Genomic DNA, 19,941 nt, shown 5'->3' with positions numbered 1-19,941 from the left:
GAAAAGACCACGGGGCGTTAGGCAGCCAATCCAAGAATGCCAAATCGGCCAGACGAGAAGAAAAAGCGTGGTGCGCTGGCAGAGGAGAGAGAGAAGAAACTTTATTATAAAGTGAAAGGATTTATGTGGTTGGGGCCCTCAGTCCAGGGCCCCAATGGCTGTCGCCACCGCTCGTGCTCGTCGTATCAGGGCCAGCCATACCTGAGGCTCGGAGCGACGGAGGATTGCCTCCCACTGCGCATATGTTGGTTGGGGGGATTGTAGAAGAGGGATATCCTTAGGTGGTTTTTGGCACTCAATCGTGACGTGGAACGTCGTCGGTGGTGCACCGCACCCTGGGCAGGTGGTGGGATATAAGGTTGGGGAGAGTTTGTTGAGAAAGAGGAGGTTCGGATACGAGTTGGTTTGAAGCCGTCGCAGTGATACGGCTTCATCCCGGGAGAAAGATTTGGGAGGAGGGTGATATTGCAAGCGCCCTAGTCTGTAAAAGTCTAGAGTGTCCCGGTATGTGTTGGGCAAATTATGGGAGGCTTGATATGGGTTGCTCGCCTCACTGCCAGGTGCCCGGCAGGTTAGCTCTCGGGCAGCCGCATGAGCGCGGTCATTACCCGACAGTGAGGCATGAGCAGGTGTCCAAATCAGCCTGATGCGTGGTACTGAGGGATCTGGAATGGCGGGGAGCTTACGTGTGCTGGTGAGAGCGCGATTGGCTTCCTGAGGAATATGACCCCTGAGGTAGGCTCGACATGCGTCTTGTGAGTCTGTAATGATGATGTGGTCGTGGTTTGGGGATCTTTCCATGTGACCGACGATGTGGTTGAAAGCGAGTGCTATGGCCAACGTTTCCCCTGTGAGCGTAGCTTTGGTTTGGACGCTACACGAGGTGACGATATTACCTTGATCGTCCGCCACCACCGACACTTGTCTTTCTTTGTTTCTGGTCGCAAGAGCATAGTGGGCAGCGTCGGTATAATAGACGGTGCCCTCCGGCTGGGCGTTGAGGAGTTTCCGAAGGTATCTAACACGTGCATCCCGGCGACCATTATGATGCTCTGGATGCATATTGCGCGGTATGGGCGCTATGGTGAGTAAGGTTCGGATGTTTGATGGGACTGGGACATGCTCTCGCGTAGAGGGTGAATGCTGTGGGTAGCCCAGCCGTGCGAGCAAATGCCTGCCTGTAGGGGTCAGTCTCAATCGCTCGAGTTGTGCCATTCTGTGCGCTTCGATGTGTTCCTCGATGGTATTGTGTACCCCGAGAGCAAGTAGTCGTTCCGTGGAAGCATATACAGGAATTCCGAGTGCTTGTTTGACGGCTCTTCTAATAATTTTGTTTATACGGTTGGTCTGAGAGAGCGTCAGGTTGTGGTATGGGAGGTGATAGGTTAGCCGGCTGATAATGCATGCCTTGACCAACCGCAGCATATCGGCTTCCTTGAGTCCTGAGCGGCGGTTACTAACGCGCCTCATCATACCGATGATTTGCTCGCACTGTCGACCAAGGAGATCTACCGTGAAGTGAGCTTTGGCGTTGGATTGTAGGTGATAACCAAGGATTCGGACCCTTTGTGCAGTGGGAATTGGTATGCCTTGTATTCTCACTTCAATCACTGGAATTGGCGTTTCATAGCTGCTTAGCGGTCGGATTAGTAATAGTTCTGATTTATTTGGCGCACATGCAAGGTCTCCAGTCGCGAGGTATGCCTGCACTATATCCACCGCCGTCTGTAGGCGGTCCTGAATGTCTCCATCCGAGCCGGTGCACGTCCAGAGAGTCAGATCGTCAGCATATATCGCGTGGCATAGCCCCTCAACCTTCTCCAGTAACTGGGGTAGTCTCGCCATAGCTATGTTGAATAGCGTCGGCGAGAGCACCGACCCCTGAGGTGTCCCCGCTCCGGTAACTTTAATGTCTGTTGACCGATATGGGCCCATTCCCACTGTGGCTACACGGTCCTTGAGAAAGGCTCGCACGTAATTGTACATACGGGAGCCACAGTGGGAGTGGGCCAGGTTCTCAAGGATGAGACCACGGGAAACGTTATCGAAAGCTCCTTTGACATCAAGCGCCAAAAGAGCTCTCGTCTGAGCCCTGATGGGGGGGTCAACGAGGTCCTCTTTTATCTGAAGAAGAACATCGTGAGCGGACAAATGGGGGCGAAATCCAAACTGTGTGTGGGAAAAGAAATTATGCATCTCCAAGAAAGGTTGAAGCCGTTTTAGGATTACATACTCAAGCAGCTTTCCGATGCACGATGTGAGGGAAATCGGCCGTAAATTTTGGATCGACAGGGGTTTTCCGGGCTTGAGCATGAAAGTGATCTCGGCACGTCGCCATTCTAGAGGAAGAGTGCCGGCGTGCCAGTGCTGATTGTACATAGCACAGAGCGTTTCCAGGTCCTCATCCGGGAGATTTCGCAGTAGAGTATAGCGTATCCCGTCCTCTCCGGGTGCGGTGTTCCTATGAATGTCTGCGAGTGCGGCTTTGATTTCTTGGACAGTTAGGTCAGTGCCTAGCGGGTCACTTTCTTCTCTATACGGATAGTCCGGATAGCTTGGCTTAGAGCCACGGGAGAGATACCTTTGTTCAAGGTCCTTCAGGAGCTGGTCTCCGTCTCCTCCGTACTGGTGGAGGAAAATTTGAAGCTGCCGGTTTTTATGGGATGTCGTGTTTGTCGGATTTATTAGTGACCGAAGGATTGCCCACGTTCTCGCGGTGCCCAGCGTACCACTTAGCTTACCACAAAACGTTTGCCAGTTAGCACTGGTTAGCTGGTCTGCGTATTCCTGAGCTGCTCTCGTAATTTGGGATATTCTGCAGCGCAATTTTCGATTTAACTTTTGCCGCTTCCATCGCTTCGTGAGACCTCGGCGCGCGTCCCACAGATGTAGGAGATGCGGGTCAACCTCGGGGGTCTCTGTCGTCGTGGTTATGCGGCTAGTCGTTTTGTTTAGATCATTGCGTAAATCACTGAGCCAACTGGCATAAGTTTTGGGGCTGTCATCTCCTGAGGCTCGATCCTTACGGATTACGCGAAGTTTGGTCCAATTTGTGATGCAAATTTTCTTTTCAGGGCGTTTGTAACTTGTGTGATTGATGCGGATGATGAGAATATGGTGATCGCTACCCAGCGTCTCGCCAGTGTTCAGCCACTCGCCCTGGACCCCCCTGGTGAAAGTGAGATCCGGGCAAGTGTCTCTCTCGACGCTATTTCCCTGGCGACTAGGCTGGGTATGATCTGTTATGAGGGTGAATCGGTGATTATGTGTGAGGTCCCAAAGCCGGGTGCCCTTTGGTGTGTTACTGCGATAGCCCCAGGCCACGTGTGCGGCATTGAAGTCACCGCACACTACGGAAACCGGGCCCAACTTGATGAGTTCCAAGAGTAGATACTGAAAATTGTCCCACCGAGCCCGAGGTGCACTGTATACATTTAAGATGTACAGGCTATTTTGTCTCGTGTCCGCGGGGACAACCTCGATGATTTGATGAGGGATATCTGACGTGAGAGTACTATGGGTATATGTGGGTTTCCTGGACACAAGCGCGCACACTTTCGCCTCGTCCGAGCCCCTAATGGCCTCGTAGCCACTGATAGTTACAAGGGTGGCGCCCGGCTCTTGGAGAAGTATGATGTCCGGCGGTTCTGACGATGCGGCAACGTACTGTTGCAGCGAGCCCCGTTTAGAACGGTACCCCCTGCAATTCCACTGCCACATCGTCAGTCCCGCCGTTCTATTTTGCATTTGCATTGCAGGCGCCATCATTCTGTAGCTGGGCTGGGCGAACGTACGGGTGAGCGCGCTCGCTTGTCGCTAGTGACGGCGCTGAGGTTGGTGTAGCGCGTGCGACTAGTGAAGATGAGGAGGAGGAGGATGATTTAGGGGGAAGGGGTTGTGCCGTGAGCTCTCTCACGCTCTGCTTGAGTTCGTTAGTAATTTCATGCAGCATTGGTTTCAGCACGGTGGTTTGGAAGTCTACAAAGGCGGCTCGGATCATTTCCTTAACCTCCGTGAGAATGCTTTCTCGCATCTCCTGTATAGCTCGGTGTAATTCTCTTCGAAGCTCCTGCTGGAGGTCGCGGCACAATGAAGTTGTGGACTGGGGAGGGATCTTCGCGCGAGGCGCCTGGGATTGGGATTGAGTTTGTGGTAGGGTCTGAGGTTCGGATGAGTGTGAGGGAGATTTGCGCAGTGAAGGTGGCGGGCCCTCCGCCCAACTTACCCCTTTAGGTCCGGCTGGCCCTTCGGGCGCTACTAATGGTAGCTGTTGCGGTAGTGGTGGCGGCTTCTTCTTGGCCGGTGGTGGTGCCACTGGTGGTGGTGACGACGGTGGTGATGAGGATGATGATGACGATGGTGGCGGTACCCGCTCGCGGTTCTTAGAACACTCGCAGGGGCCTCGGCTCCGAGATCGTGACCGGGATCGGGACCGAGATCGGGAACGGGAACGCGATCGGCTTCGTCGCTCTCCAGATTGGGCCATAGGACGATGCTGTTGCCGTTTTTGTTTCTCGAGTTCCTGGCGCACTCGTTGCTTGTTGGGTGGCTTTCGTGCCCGGCCCGGACAGCTGGGATCGGTTGTCGGATGATCCCCTTTGCACGTCAGGCACCGGGGCTGACGTGCAAGGCACTGGTGAGGTTCGGTGGTGGATGGGTTTTCAGTCCCACATGTGGTGCAGCGCTTGATGCTTGGCGTGGGGCAGACGTCCGCACGGTGGCCCACTGTGAGGCATACGCTGCATACCTGGGCCCTCGGGGTGTGTATGTAGCATCGGTACTCGGCCCCATAATACCTAACGTAGCGCGGTACCCTGAGGCCAGCAAATGTTATGATGGCCGTGGTTGTTCGCCCCATCATGCGAGCATGGAGGATTTCCACCCCAGGTGCCAACAGGTGGTCTAAAAGTTCGGTTGATGTAGTCCCTGTGTCGGGACCCGTGATGACTCCTTTGCAGGAATTATCGGGGGAGGCGATGTATGTTGAGATGGGGTAGCGACGCGGGCCAAGTGCAAGCGATGTCATCTTGTTAAGGCTGGTCGCTATTCTTTCACTTGGCGTGCTGATGAGGGCGATGTTTTGGGCACGTTGAACACGTAGGTGAAGTTCGTCGACCTCTTGTTCCTTGAGGCGCGCCTCGATGCCGACGGCGCGAGTCAGAGTGTGACGAGGCCACTCACCGAATGTGAGACCGTTTCTCGGGCGCAGGATGACTTTAAAATCGTCAATGGGCAGAGGTGGTGGTCTCTGGGGTCGTCGTGGTACAGTTTGGTTCGAATGCTGCGTCTCTTGGCGGCGGGCTGCTGGGTCAGACGTATCGTCGGCGCGGCGTCTCCGCCGGCCGCGAGCAGTGAGCCATGATCCATCCGCCGGGTCTTCTGGATATCCTTCTGTTGCTGGATCATCGCCGTTGGTAGCTTCCACATCCATGATCGTGGTCAACGGGTTTTCGCCGCTGGCAGAGGAGGGGCGACACGCAAGAGCACACGCTAGAGGACACGCAGGGAGACGCCGGGGAGACGCCAGGAGAGTCCCAGGAAACGACGGCAGGAGGAGGTCAACCACCGGAGCGGGCGTTGAAGACGGGCCGTCGGGTTCCGGACCCGAGCCCACCAGGACTTCACCCGCCCGGGGCCTCCTGCCAACCTGTTCCTGGGCGTCGCCCGTCTACCTGAGCGTGCCGTCAGCTCCTCGAGGCCGGCGGTGAGCTTCTGCGCCAGTGGGCAGGACGAGAACAGTCGGGCTACGGGCCCGAGTTCTACGCCAGCTGCCCGGCCAGGACGCCACCCCCGTCGGCCGTGCCGTCCGCTGCCCGAGGCCGGCGTTCGAGCTTCCGCGCCGTGGGCGAGAGGGGAGCAGTCGGGCTACGGGCCCGAGCTCTCTGCCCGGCCAGAACGCCGCCCTCGTCCACTCCTGTCACCCAGACGCCAGCGTTACCTCGCCTAGCCAGAGCTAGCGCGCTCCCGGCGCCCGGTCGGTCAGCTAACGCCGCAACCTTTGGTGAGACCGGCGCCACTTCTTTCGCCAGCTTGTCGCCGCGTCGCCGCGTCGAGACTCTGACGCGTCCCCGCCCTCGTGGCAAGCCCGGACTCTCGCACTCGTTAACCTCATGCTAGCCCTACGTGTGCTCCTTACCGCGATGATGTGATGACCCACTTTGTGATGACCCACTTATGGGGGCAAAGGTTCGTGTTCTCAATGGTTCGGTCGGTTCTCTTAGGCGGAGCCTCCGAGAACCCAAATGAGGACAAAGCCGTTGGTTTGGACGCACACACAGACTTTTAATCACACTAAAAAGAGGCATAAAGTAGATGGAAGGAAGCAGAAAGCATGCATAAAATAAACACTCATGCGGACATTGCGGTAAGGAACACACCTAGGGCTAGCATGAGGTTAACGAGTGCGAGAGTCCGGGCTTGCCACGAAGGCGGGGACGCGTCAGAGTCTCGACGCGGCGACGCGGCGACAAGCTGGCGAAAGGAGTGGCGCCGGTCTCACCAAAGGTTGCGGCGTTAGCTGACCGACCGGGCGCCGGGAGCGCGCTAGCTCTGGCTGGGCAAGGTAACGCTGGCGGCTGGGTGGCAGGAGTGGACGAGGGCGGCGGTCTGGCCGGGCAGAGAGCTCGGGCCCGTAGCCCGACTGCTCCCCTCTCGCCCACGGCGCGGAAGCTCGAACGCTGGCCTCGGGCAGCGGACGGCACGGCCGACGGGGGTGGCGTCCTGGCCGGGCAGCTGGCGTAGAACTCGGGCCCGTAGCCCGACTGTTCTCGTCCTGCCCACTGGCGCAGAAGCTCACCGCCGGCCTCGAGGAGCTGACGGCACGCTCAGGTAGACGGGCGACGCCCAGGAACAGGTTGGCAGGAGGCCCCGGGCGGGTGAAGTCCTGGTGGGCTCGGGTCCGGAACCCGACGGCCCGTCTTCAACGCCCGCTCCGGTGGTTGACCTCCTCCTGCCGTCGTTTCCTGGGACTCTCCTGGCGTCTCCCCGGCGTCTCCCTGCGTGTCCTCTAGCGTGTGCTCTTGCGTGTCGCCCCTCCTCTGCCAGCGCACCACGCTTTTTCTTCTCGTCTGGCCGATTTGGCATTCTTGGATTGGCTGCCTAACGCCCCGTGGTCTTTTCTGATTGGCTGTTTTTCTTCTTTTTGTAGTTTCATGCGCCGCGCGTTCTCGTGCCGGACGCTCTTCGGCGTCGTTGTCTTCCTTCTTCCACCTCGGCGCGCGTGCACTCAGCGTCGTCTGCTTCGAACCGTCCCGGACACCGCACTATGTCGCGCACCACACATCACAATGACACAACAACTTGCCGCAGGTGGGAACCGAACCCACAACCTTCGAATTTCGCGTCCGATGCTCTACCAATTGAGGTACCACGGCTTTTTTTTTCTTTATTGCATGGAATTATCGGTACTGTCAGACCAACGCAGTTACATTACATATCAACATACAAGAGAAACAAATTCACAGATAGTATACAGTCCAATGTCAGTTCAAAATTCTGGCAAACAAACACAAGCGTCCAGACGTGAAATCCATTCAGGGACGGGGTCATATGTAGCCACCACACTTCGGACTTGAGCAGTCTCTTCACGGAAGATAGACCTTGTCGAGCGAGGTGGCTCGGCATGTCTGTCGATCATTCGACTCCTCCATAATGAATAAAGTCCTAATAACATAAACAAATCATATGGTGTATTACTGGCTGTATTTTTGAAAGGAAGGAACCGGATACCATAACATGTGAGAGGAAAGTCTTCTTTGATAGTTCTTTGTAAAATGTCCCAAAAAAGAAATGCGTCACGACAAAGTATAAAGCAATGTTCTATTGTCTCGGGTTGATTGCAAAGCCTACAGTTTGTATTCCAGGGTACACACAGTCCTTTTTCCTGAAGCCACGTTTTAACTGGCAGTGTGGAAGTGTGCAGCTTGAAGAAAAACGTTTTCGCTGCTGGCGCAATGCACATTCTACGGACATGGCAAAGAACATCTTGACCAAATAGAGACAGATACGGCTTTCGGTACAGAGGTTCAGGGAAAAGGTTATCTATAAGTGCTACATTTAGCGACGTGCGATTAACGGTAAACAAATATTCCAGGTCGAATCTGGTTTTTAGGAATGAAATAGCGTCGACAAGTTCCTTTAAGAAGCCCCATAATGGTAGTTCTTGAGCAACGTTTGTCGTGACAAAAAGAAAAGGGAGGTGGGACGCAAGACGTGCTCGATTAACTGCGAGAAGGAATGGATGACGGACATTTTTAAGGTAAAATTAGCGCATGACCAATTGTCGCACAAATAAATGCACAAGACCCAGGCCTCCCTTTTCAAGCGGGAGAAAAAGGTTGTCTCTTCCGATGGCTTCCCATGATGAATGCCAAATAAAACATGCAAATATTCTATGGAATGCGTGGACATGGACACGTGAGCAGTGCAAGACCTGCAGAACATAAAGAAGCCTAGTAGCGAGAAATGTATTGCATGCCTTAGCTCTCGCAAAAATGGAGAGATCACGTGCTTGCCAGGTTGTCACCTTTCGACGGATAGTGGTTATCGTGGACGTCTAATGAGGTCCACTATTACGGAAGTTATCGAGAGGTACTCCAAGATATCGCAACGGAGACTGATTCCAATGAATATTTGCGAATACAGAGGGAGTGAGCACCCACATGCCTAGCCAAAAGCCTCTACTTTTGTCAAAATTTACAGTAGCTCCTGTAGTCTCACAGAAACGCAGGGTAGCGTTTATTGCCTTGGTAATGCTTGGCTCATCGACGCAAAAGAAGGCAATGTCATATGCATAAGCTAGCACTTTAATTTCCTCATCGGCATATATGTATCCTTTAATGCTAGAGTCGCAAAGCACGCTTAAGCAAAGCGGTTCTAAGTATATGGCGAAGAGTAAAGGCGAGAGCGGACAACCTTGACGAACGGATGACTGTACTTGTATTATATCTGAGAGGGTACGGTTCACAATTAACTTTGTGGTGAAATGTTTATAACAAAGTGTTACACCATTGTATAATACATCCCCTAATTGAAGATGTCGCAGTAGTTGGAACAAAAATTCGTGTTGAACCTTATCAAAGGCCTTGGCGAGGTCAATCTGGAGAAGAGCTACTTGATCCGTACTACCCTCTATGCATTCAAGGACTGAACGTGCGATATGAACATTTGTCTGTATAGAGCGGCCTCGAATTCCGCATGTTTGGTGATCACCTACTAATTTAGTAATGACTGTCTGCAATCTATTTGTCAGTATTTTTGCAAATATTTTGTAATCCACGTTACATAACGATATCGGCCTATATCCGTTTACTCTCTTTATTGTTTCATCATCAGTGCTTTTTGGTATTAAGGTTGTGTGGCCCTGATAGAAGGATGGAGGAAGCTCCCCATGTTGATAGGTTTCTTCGAAAAGCTGCTCCAGAAAAGGACACAGGAATTTCTGAAATTTTATATAAAATTCAGCACTAAGGCCATCAGGACCTGGCGTCTTGTTCTTCTGCAGCCTTTCGACGGCAAAATTAATTTATTCTCGAGTTATTGGCCCATCAACGCTGAGTCGATCGCCTTCTTCTAAGTGTGGCATAAGAGAAATAAACTGATCAGCGTTTTCTTCGTATCCATTATGAGGCTTAACTGCAGCGAAAAGATCTTTATAGTGAGCTTCAAATAGGCTTATTATTTGGGACGTGTCTGTGTATATATAGACCCGCCAGACTCAATTTCTAATATTTCTTGGAAAGCGCGTATCGCTTCTCATCACCGAGAGCCCTTTTTGTGGGCTGTTCCTCTGTGAAGCGAGTTGTGCGTGAACGCACCATTGCTCCTTTGTACACTTCCGTCTCATATGTCTGTATTTGTGCGCGAACTGTGTTTATTTCATCGCTATACAACCCTGGTTCCTGGCTTTCGAAAGCGTTCAGCTTGTGAAGTAGATCATGAAGGTAATGCTTTTCAGCTTTTTTTCTTTGAGACAGCTCACATGAAATGGCAATCGCCTCATTTTTTTACTCTATTTTTGAACATTTCCCATTGAGCGAACAAAGAAAGCTGTTGACATTGTGTTATTTCTAGCCATAATTCTTTCACTTTGTTTACAAAACTTTCCTCTCGCAAAAGTTGTGTATTAAGTTTCCACAGTTCCCAGTTTGGAGCAAATCTGCGAAATTTTCGCGGACCCCATGAAACAGCTACTAAACAGTGGTCTGTAAAAAATACAGGCTTCCAATTGAGGTACCACAGCGCTGTTTCCCCACTCACTTTCTTGGGTATTTACGTGTACTAGTAGAGCCTTGGGAGTGCTAGCCAGCGCCGCCACTCAGAGACCTTGGCGGCGGACGTGGAACGTCCTTCATGCCGCAGGCGTCACGAGAACATGATCTTTTTGGGTGAAGGCAACTGGTGAATAAACCCACACATGCTACCTGAAGGCATCAATGTTGCCGGATTCGGGACCCTCGTTATGTAATAAACGAGAAGAGAGGTGGTTAACCAAGGGTCCAGATTTTTCTTAGTCACACTATAAGAAGCCAACAAACACTGACACCAAGGAGAACATAGGGGAAATTACTTGTGCTTAATAAATGAAATAAAGAAACGATAAATAAATGGAAAGTAAAGTGGATGAAAACCAACTTGCCGCAGCTGGGAGCCAAACCCATAACCTCCGCCGCCAAGGTCTGTGAGTGGGGGCGCTGGCTAACACTCCCAGGGTTCTACTAGTACACATAAATACCCAAGAAAGTGGATGGGGAAACCGCACCGCGGTAGCTCAATTGGTAGAGCATCGCAAGCGAAATGCGAAGGTTGTGGGTTCGGTTCCCACCTGCGGCAAGTTGTTTTTCCATCCACTTTAATTTCCATTAAATTATCGTTTCTTTATTTCATTTATTAAGCACAAGTAATTTCCCCTATGTTGTCCTTGGTGTCAGTGTTTCTTGGCTTCTTATGATATGACTAATAAAAATCTGGACCCTCGGTTAACCCCCTCTCTTCTCGTTTGTTCCATGACAGTGTTTTTAGGTCAGAAGTGCTGAGACAACGACTAGCATAAGCAACAACGCGTTCTGCGTAATTGAATCGTTGTACGAGCACTGGTCCTAAGCCTACCCAACTGGCGTTACTATGGATGGTGGGTTGAAGAAGGGTCGAAGTGAGCCAGGATAGAATCCGACGTAAATAGTATCTTGAGTTGACCGAACGAGTACATCTTTTCGCAACGGACGCCTGAATGTACGCACAATGATAGCGAAGCTAGAAAGAAAGCGGCGGAAATGCGAGCATAACCCAAGAAAACAACGGAGCTCTCGTGCAGTGTACGGTGGCTTAAAGACGCTGACTACCTCAGTCTTCCTTGGGTCAAGTCAGATGCCATCCTTGCTCGCTATGTGACCGAAAATGAATGTATGGCACTTAAGAAAGCGGCACTGGATAAAGCGAGCGTTATGCTCAACAAATGTACGGCTGAAAATGAAAACATCATTCGAGGTAGCACAGACATATCTCCCACTTTAGTTCGCGAAGAATTGCGTCCGTGAATCTTTCAAAGGGGGAGGACGCGTTACGAACGAAGCTCGGACGACGTAACGCTAGATTCTGACAAACAGTCCTGCGTCGCAAACGCGGTCTTCTCTTTGTCGGCACGTTGCATAGGTATCTGGAATCTCCCGATCGTAAATCGAGCGTGTGTGGTAAATGTGTAACGGCAGAATGCAGATTCGCGAGAGCGGGTACATATTTTTGTGACTGCGTTCAGGTTCCCGTAATCAATGCAAAACCTTCAAGGGCCATCTTTTTTCTCCACCAGTAAAACTGGCGTTGCCATCAGGCACGACGAATCTTGGATGACATTTTTCGTTTACATCTCTTGCGGTTTCTCAGCAATAATCTTCCATTCCTAAGAAATGACTCGATAAGGTTTCTGTACGATAGGGTGAGCTCAGGAGGTATGAATCCGATTGCGAGCGTGCGCAGGTAGACGAGTGCTACAGTTTTCACCTTCGAAGAGTTCAAACAGAGAAGAATGTTGGGATAGCATTTGTACCAAGTCGCCACGTTGACGTGGAGACAGAGACTTGTTGACCATGTTCATTAATTCTTGGTTCAAGTGGGCATATAGATTGTTAATTTGAGAAATTAATTTTCTTACTGACGACCAATAAAAACTGTAGGTGTCGTCTTCGAAGAATGGGAGTTTCATGTGGTCGGGGGAGTAGCACAGGTACAACAGAACAGTTTAGTGCCTGCAACGGCGTGCTTTGATTGATCGCGGACACAACGCTACTAAGCGCCAATGTGTCCTTATAAGCGGAGAAATCGGTGGGTGGTAGAACCGTGGCGTCGAATGAGCCGCCAGCGTTAAGTGCAGCGATGGCTAGCGACCACGGAGGAAGGGTCACACCGTCAACAACAGGAAATGTATGGTGTCGCGGTCATTCATCAACGATTCCTCAGACAAAGACGCTGTTGTGAGAAAGCTCACTACTACCACAATCAACAGCTGCCCAGCGTGTTTGCAGCAAGTCCATGTCCAGGATAATTTTACCCGTGCACCGCTCAAGAATCACAAAGTGATTTAAGAAACCATTCTCAGCCATTAAAACATCCGCAGCCAAACCCGCAACGAAACGAAGCATCTCGTCGGGTACAGCGCAATATCGAACATGATTGTCCAAACACTGCTTTACGACGAAAGCTCTTCTTGAAAGAAAGGCTCATATCATGCATTATTGCGCCAGAGTTCACCGAGACCGTTATAGATACACTGTCGAGTAACGTTTGCACTGTCTTTCGCAACATTGTAAGCGGCAGAGGCCTGTGTGTCGTTTTGTTTCAGGCGAGCTCGCCTCCATTGGCAGCACCGGCTAGTTTCCAGGCGGTGGTGATGACAATGAATGTTGCCACGGCGAGGGAGAGCGGGACTGGCGCGACGACCGCGGAGTCAAGCTGCGGTCGGAAACAGGGGCATCACTGCGGTGATTGTGTCTTAGAATGCCGTTGGGGAAGCTTGTTGCAACTGATGCCTTGGACCACGGATAGCACGAAGCATCGACTCTCTGGAGAAGATGCCATTAATGGCGTCGGATTCGAGGCCTCGCTATCTAACGAACGGGTAGAAGAGGAACCGAGCGCCCAATTTTTATAAGCCATATCATAGGAAGCCAACAAAGACACCAAGGTTAGCAGAAAGCATGTTTACATCCGCCGTTGAGGACTTGAGTGGTGGCACGCTGGCTAACACTTCCACTTTATCTGCTACCACTAGCAGATAAGCATAAGCACTTCAGAAATAGGATGAGAAAACGGCTCACTTGGTAAGAACACCAAACGTGCAATGCGAAGACGTGCATTCGTGCCCCAGATCCTGGCATTTGTATTTTCGACCACTTAATTTCCGATAGTTTATCATTTCTTTATTTCAGTTAATAAGTACAAGTAATATCCCCTATGCTGCCCTTGGTGTCCTTGAATCCTTATGATATTACTAATTAAAGTCGGGCCCTCTGTCAGCTTTCTTGCTGTTCAGAAAAGTTCTTTAGTGCTTTTTGTGTTCTTTCTGTGATACATTTCTTGGTTGGATCCTTTATGGTCTCTACCCTCACACCACCAGCACAGGGTCCTTGTCTTAATTTGGCAGAAAAGAAAAGCAAGAAACAGGTAGTTCCCAACTTCCGTTGTGGGTTCAAGCAGCAGTGGGGACGACACTTTTGTGGAACCTTGCCTGGAAATGGAAATGACAGTGGATGAAAAAACAACTTGCCGCAGGTGGGGAACGATCCCACGTCTACGCATATGTATATAAACTGCGTCTGTGTACGTCCAAGTACCGGGTATACCTGAACCTTCGCATATAGCAACGAACGGTGGAAATGAAGCCTCAATTGTTTTCTGAGAACACAAGATAAAATTATTCACCATGTACTTCGTCCTGCGACCTATCTTTACGCACAACTCGATGGAAGAAGCGATTGGAATATCTACAGATACTTGCAGAAATACAGACAATCCTGTAGAAATCACAAAACAGAACTTGTGAAAACGACGCATGCAATGAGTATTAACTAATTAGTATTTGTGTAAACTGTGTACACACAAGGATTGGAACGGTATAGTGGGTCGTCCTCTTCAGTGCTTTTGCTGGTGAACGCCGCTCGCGCTCGGAGTCCGTGCTATACGCCTAGACTATCGCCGCTGCGGTGCTCCTAGTCCGATGAAATAAACGCCTTAAGAACTGCCTTATTCTAAAGCTCCGAGCATGCATATTATTAGCGTACAAAGAACTGAATTCGAAGAGTTACAACATTATTAAACATACAATGGGCACTGAAGGAAGCAGCACAACTTTTGTTTTTTGCCAATAACCGAGTACCTTGAGTCACTTGTACGTTGCATTGCACCGAAGGTGTCACACTCGGACGGCAGTTGTGAAGGCGCACCAGTGATGTGTTGGTTTATAAAGGATTTACATTTTATTCACGTTCTTGAAGCCTTACACATTAAACTTATTTTACTTGCCTAACCATGGTTAGCAGGTTGGCTTCTTCGTTTTTGAACTATTCGTGGTTTCTTCGCTTCATCCCCTCACCATTACTGGAATCGTGTTAGATTTAGGAGTAGGCTGAAGCTAAACCACAAAAAAGATGATCGGGGGTATGAAGTAGAGATGACAACAATTAAGGCTATGCAATCAGTGCTAGACTAGAAGTAGGCACTTCTGCTTCCAACATTACCTTGTGCTATAATAACTGAAACTTATTTCGTTAAAGAAGAGATACTCGTGGTTATCAAAACAATAAAACATATCTGCAATTACTTCTCATGCGCTGATAAGAAAAAGGAAGGCTGTGGAGCTTGTCGGTATATCTGCAGGTTTGCCGAGCCCTGCAGTTCTATAGTCTTCCAGCTAGGTTTGGTGGTGTCGTTGTTAGTCGCCAAAATTTTACATACATCTTTCTTCTGATTTGTCGGGACGTAACGAACATGTATTCATGTCTCTCGTACATTGTTGCAGCGTGTAAGGCGTTTTATCGTTCCAGATGTTCGTTGCTTTGTTTTCTTTCTTTTGGTTAGGTGTCTGCTACATACATTTTCTCCGCAGAAATCTGTGTATTTAAGGAACTATTGTAAGAGAGGATAACCATTTTTTTGCCGAGTTGCTGTTTACTTGACGCGATGCTTTTTATCGCAAGAAACTAGAAAAAAAAGAAAACAGCGATAGTCGAAAGAAAAGCAAACACGAGCGCTCGCTACATTTACAACTATTTAGTCTGGAAACAGCGCATCCCATATATACACAAATATACATATGCGCAAGCGCATAAAACACGCAAAGGACTCGAGTCAGCCAAAGGCATTGTTATGACTTGTTATTGCTTAGCAATCTCAATTACGAATCATAAAGCGTAACAGCTAGTTTGACCCACGCTGGCTATGCCAGTGATTTGGATTTCGTAAGCCTCTAACAGTTCACGTTCACGGCTACACGTTTTGGACGACGCCCCATCCCGGATGACAGCCGCGTGCTTCGAAAAGTACCCAAAGACGGACTGGAACCGAAAATAACAGCGCATGAACAAGCTGCACTGTATAGAAGTACGGCGGCAAAAGCGGAAGCGGAACAGCTAAAAACTGTTTACTTGAGGGCGCCAATTCTCTCCGCAAAAGTTCTGCGAATCGCAATTGTGGGGATAAATAGTGCTGAGTTCAGCGTATTGTAACCTACTTCAAGGAGAAAGGCCTGTGCCTGCTCCAAGCAGACAAAGATGGTGTCTTCATTGTTTCGCCTAAAGGTACTTTTAAAGAAAAAGCGGTCATTGCCGTTAACAATAGAATTTCGCCTGCAAAAAAGTCCGGACATCACGCATGAGGAAATATTTTATTCGTTTCTGCTAAGACAAGAACATCAAGAAACTGCAATGAAGCATAGAAAAATGCAAAAACGACTCGCCCACTATGTTTTTTAGTGGAAAAACGCACAAACCAGATACTCCTTTTACGAGCTATTGTTAGTGAACCTGGCACTTGGCAACTCGAGATTAGCCGAAGTTTATTGAATTGCCTCAAGGAATTCGGTGACCCTTTTCTAGGTACTAACTCTGACGATATCATCAGTTTTTTTTCTTGTTAACCATAACATTGCTTCTGGCTTTTCTGTGGATATATAAGAATTATTTTATGCTCTTTGGCATCGCCAATAGTTTGTTGCCATCAAAGCACGCATTGAAGCACGTCGCGAATAGGATTTTCGAAACGCCATTGGTCTTAGCTCTGACAATTTTTGGACGTTATTGCAAGGCTATCTCAAAAGTAGTGTTATTTTTGACGACCGACCAATTTACAAAAGAAGGGCATCTGTATTGGTTCGTGCTTAGCACCACTGTTAGGGGACGCATGCGGCTTGCGTACGCCAGAACTAGGGGCCCCTGTACAGCGCATGCGCAGATACATAAGTCTGTGTCTGCGCATATGCGCAGTACCGTGGCCCCTAGTTCTTAAAAACGCAAACCGTAAAAACATTTAACTAGTGAACACAAGCGGCTTGCGTACGCAAGAACTAGGGGCCACGGTACGGCGCCTGCGCAGAACCTTATGTCTGTGTCTTCGCATGCGCAGTGCCGTGACCCCAGCTTTGTGCACGCAAGCCGCTTGCGTCCCCTAATTATTATTGCCATTACTGCTGGCAAAATATTTTGTATTGATGAATCTGCTTGTCATCCTGCTTTTATTTGTCTCCAACCACTCTTGTCCGTAAAGGCGTTGTCGGTACTATTATAACACATAAAAATAAAATAAATAAAATAAATAAATAAATCTTCCCAAGGCGCATGTCTTCGCCGGTGCTTAGCCGAGAGCAACATTTCACTGGCTAAACAGAAAACCGCGCTCAGCGCTGGCTACTATTGCTCAGTTTCTGAATGTACGAAGAAAAAATCAGTAGACGTGAAAAAGTCTCAAATATAAACTTACTCATTTATTTATTAATTTCCTCAAAGGTCTCTTGTTCAGACATTACATGAAGAGTGGGGGGTTAGTGACAAAGATAGATACCAAAAATTACAAACTGATATTTTCCATAAATCGCATGAATGCAAGTGGGTCCGTGATACTGGCAACTTTGGTGGGCAGGCCATTCCAGTCTCCTGTTGTACGCAGAAACATTGATTGCTGAAAAGTCACGGTATGGGCTTATGGGGGATATACACTGTGTTAGGGTTACTGGTACGGGAAATGCGATTTGTTCTTTTTATGTGCGGGTTGTCGCAAGGCAAAGAATGAAAAAAATATGAAAGAGGTTAAGACTTGCTATTCTATGGCGTGAGGCTAGAGAACTTAAGTTTATTTGGGCTTTTAGTGCTGAGATGCTTGAATTAAACAAACGAGTTGACAGTACAAGTCGTGTCGCGTGGTTCTGAACCGACTCGAGGGCGTTACTAAGGTTATTTTGTGGTGGGAGTCAAAAATAGCATCGGCATACTCCAGCTTGGGCCACACAAGGTTAGAAAAGCAAGTTGTTTATTAGAGGGAGGAGCGAGGAAAAGGTTACGTTGTAGATAACCTAGAGTACGCTTAGCAGAACTTATTATGTGGCTAACATGACAGGTTCAAGTTTAGTCACGCGAGATATACAGAGGAAGATGTTTGAATGAGTCAGTTGTTGCAATCTCCGTGTTATTGATGCTATAATTAGGCAAATCATAATTGGGACGACGATGAATAGACATTAAAATGGCTTTAGCTACATTTAATGACATGAGCCAAGTGTTACACCCATTTAGTATGCGCGATAGGTCATTTTGTAACGCCAATTGGTCGGTGCATGGGGCTAGTAACTGCTCGGTAAACCACACAATCATCTGCGAAGAGTCGGATATGAGAAGAAATATTACAAGGCAGGTAATTGAAGTATATTAAGAAAAGAAGGGGACCAAGTGCGGTACCTTCAGGAACGCCTGAAAGCACGGGTGTTAAGGATGAAGGGTGTGAGTAAGCGTATACGAACTGGTGACGGTTAGTTAAAAGCCCTCGAAACCAAGCTTAGAACACAGGAATGAATGTCAAGATGGGATAACTACATTAAGAGATGACCATGTGTGACCTTGTCGAACGCTTTTTCAAAATATAAAAATATTGTATTAGTCGGCATGTCACGATCTAGGTTTAAATGTAAGTCATGCAAGATGAGAGGAAGTTGAGTGTCACAGTAATAATTTTTGCGGAAACCGGGTTGACTTGGGTAAAAAAAATTGACGGATGTTAAGAAGTTAGCAATAGGTGAGTGTAAAATGTGTTACATTATTTTACAAGAGACGCTGTTATGGCAATAGGGCGGCAGTTACTCGGTGATGACCACGGCTTCCTTTCTTGAAGACTGTGATGACCTTGCCCTCCTGCCAGTCATGTGGAATTGAAGCGCTGTTAAGTGATTCCTGGAATATAAGTGATAAAAACAGGCTACGCACATGTTTAGCATTTTTGTGCACTTTGTCATTGATACCGTCTACTGCTGTAGATAGCGAATTCTTCGATGATTCAATTACTTTGACGATGCCGATGGGATCGAATGTCATATTTTGCATGAGCGTATATGCGAAGTATGGTGGATCCGGCAAGGCGTCAGGTAATTCATTAGTAAAAACCGAACTGAATGCTGTGTCAAGAAAATCAGCGACCTCATTCGCAGGGATCAGAAGTCCGGAGCTATTAATAAGTGATATTTCATTCCGTTATTTGGGATTATTAATTTTCCGAAATCGCTTATGGTTAATTCGTAGCATAGCTGGTAAAGTAGTCGAAAGAAAGTTGTGTTGAGTTTGATAGGTTAACTTGTCATATTCTTTCTCCACTTGATAATACTTCTGCCATGTGGAAGAAGAATTGGCTCGTTTTGCCGATGGAAACGGCCGTTTTCTCATTATTTAGCCGTTTGAGGAATACATTAAACCATGGTGATGTTGTTCTTTCTCTTATTGTAATGGTGGTGTTGTAAAGACGTATAAGGCAATGCATCTCTGTATTGAAAGCAGCCAGTCCGACTCGACAGAATTTAGTGGAAAGTTACGAACGTATCGAATTACTCAGATAATTCTCGGTTCACGCTGACATAGTCGCCTCTATCATAGTGTGTAAGTGTTTTTCGATTTTTTGTTTCGTCAGTACGTTGCAATGAAACGACGTATCTACTGTCAGGTGGTCGCTCAAACTGCGCAATAAGGTGACAGTGGTAAATTTATCAGGGTGAGTTGTTAATACAAGATGTAAAACGTTGTACGGGGGAGCTGTAAAACGTGCTGAGTCAGTGACGAGCTGTGCTAAGGCGAATGTTATACACGTGTTTAGGAAATCGCTAGCGAGGCTGCTTATAGATAATGTACAGGCAGGATCGGACCTATCAATAGATGGAAAAATAAAATCTCCATACAGGAGGACAGGACTGTTAGGATATGTTTTTGTTAACGTATTTAAGGCTTCATGAAGTAAAAGTGTGAAAGAACTGTCGGTACTAGGAGACCGATAGCAAATACCAGTCAGAATGTGCAGGTGTGTAGCAATGCATCGTATCCAAATCATTTCCATTTGTGAAGAGAGGTTTACGAGCGAACAATGCAGGTGCCGCTTAGTGGCGATTAATACACCCCCACCGCGTGAGTTATCGGGTCTATCTTTTCGAAAAATGTCAAAATGCCAGAGCTAAGGGAAAATTTCGGTATCATCGATTGATCTGTTAAGTCATGTTTCTGTTAGTAGCAAAACATCGCAAGAAGATGAGCCTATTACACTGCACAGTGCATCGCCCTTCGGAACAACACTTCGAATGTTAGCGAGCAGGAATGATCAAGGCTGACAGTTCCGTGGATGTGGTCTACCATTTGGTCTCAATGATGGCTAAAGGCGTTCCTCAATGATCTAGTTATGAGTGTGGTTGAAGTAGTAGGTTTTTTCACCTAC

The 19,941-nt window shown here is 48.5% G+C and overlaps 1 protein-coding gene across 2 annotated transcripts in view; it reads right to left on the bottom strand.

The window, feature by feature from the left end:
• Window positions 1-13,604: 13,604 nt before the first annotated feature.
• LOC135914509 (uncharacterized) overlaps window positions 13,605-19,941 on the bottom strand; it is a 41,494-nt gene continuing 35,157 nt past the window's right edge. The window contains exon 7 of one of the 2 annotated variants that reach the window (XM_065447398.1): window positions 13,605-13,717. In XM_065447398.1, coding sequence (XP_065303470.1) covers window positions 13,679-13,717 — 39 coding nt within the window. In that variant the 3' untranslated portion in view covers window positions 13,605-13,678. Of the gene's footprint in view, window positions 13,718-17,402; window positions 18,423-19,941 lie in introns of those variants that run through there. The other variant, XM_065447397.1, reaches the window with a different exon arrangement.

Source organism: Dermacentor albipictus, chromosome 8 (genome assembly GCF_038994185.2).
Source record: "Dermacentor albipictus isolate Rhodes 1998 colony chromosome 8, USDA_Dalb.pri_finalv2, whole genome shotgun sequence".
Lineage (NCBI taxonomy): Eukaryota > Metazoa > Arthropoda > Arachnida > Ixodida > Ixodidae > Dermacentor > Dermacentor albipictus.
The sequence above is the reverse complement of the archived record's forward strand: the minus strand, read 5'-3'. Positions and strand labels throughout refer to the sequence as shown.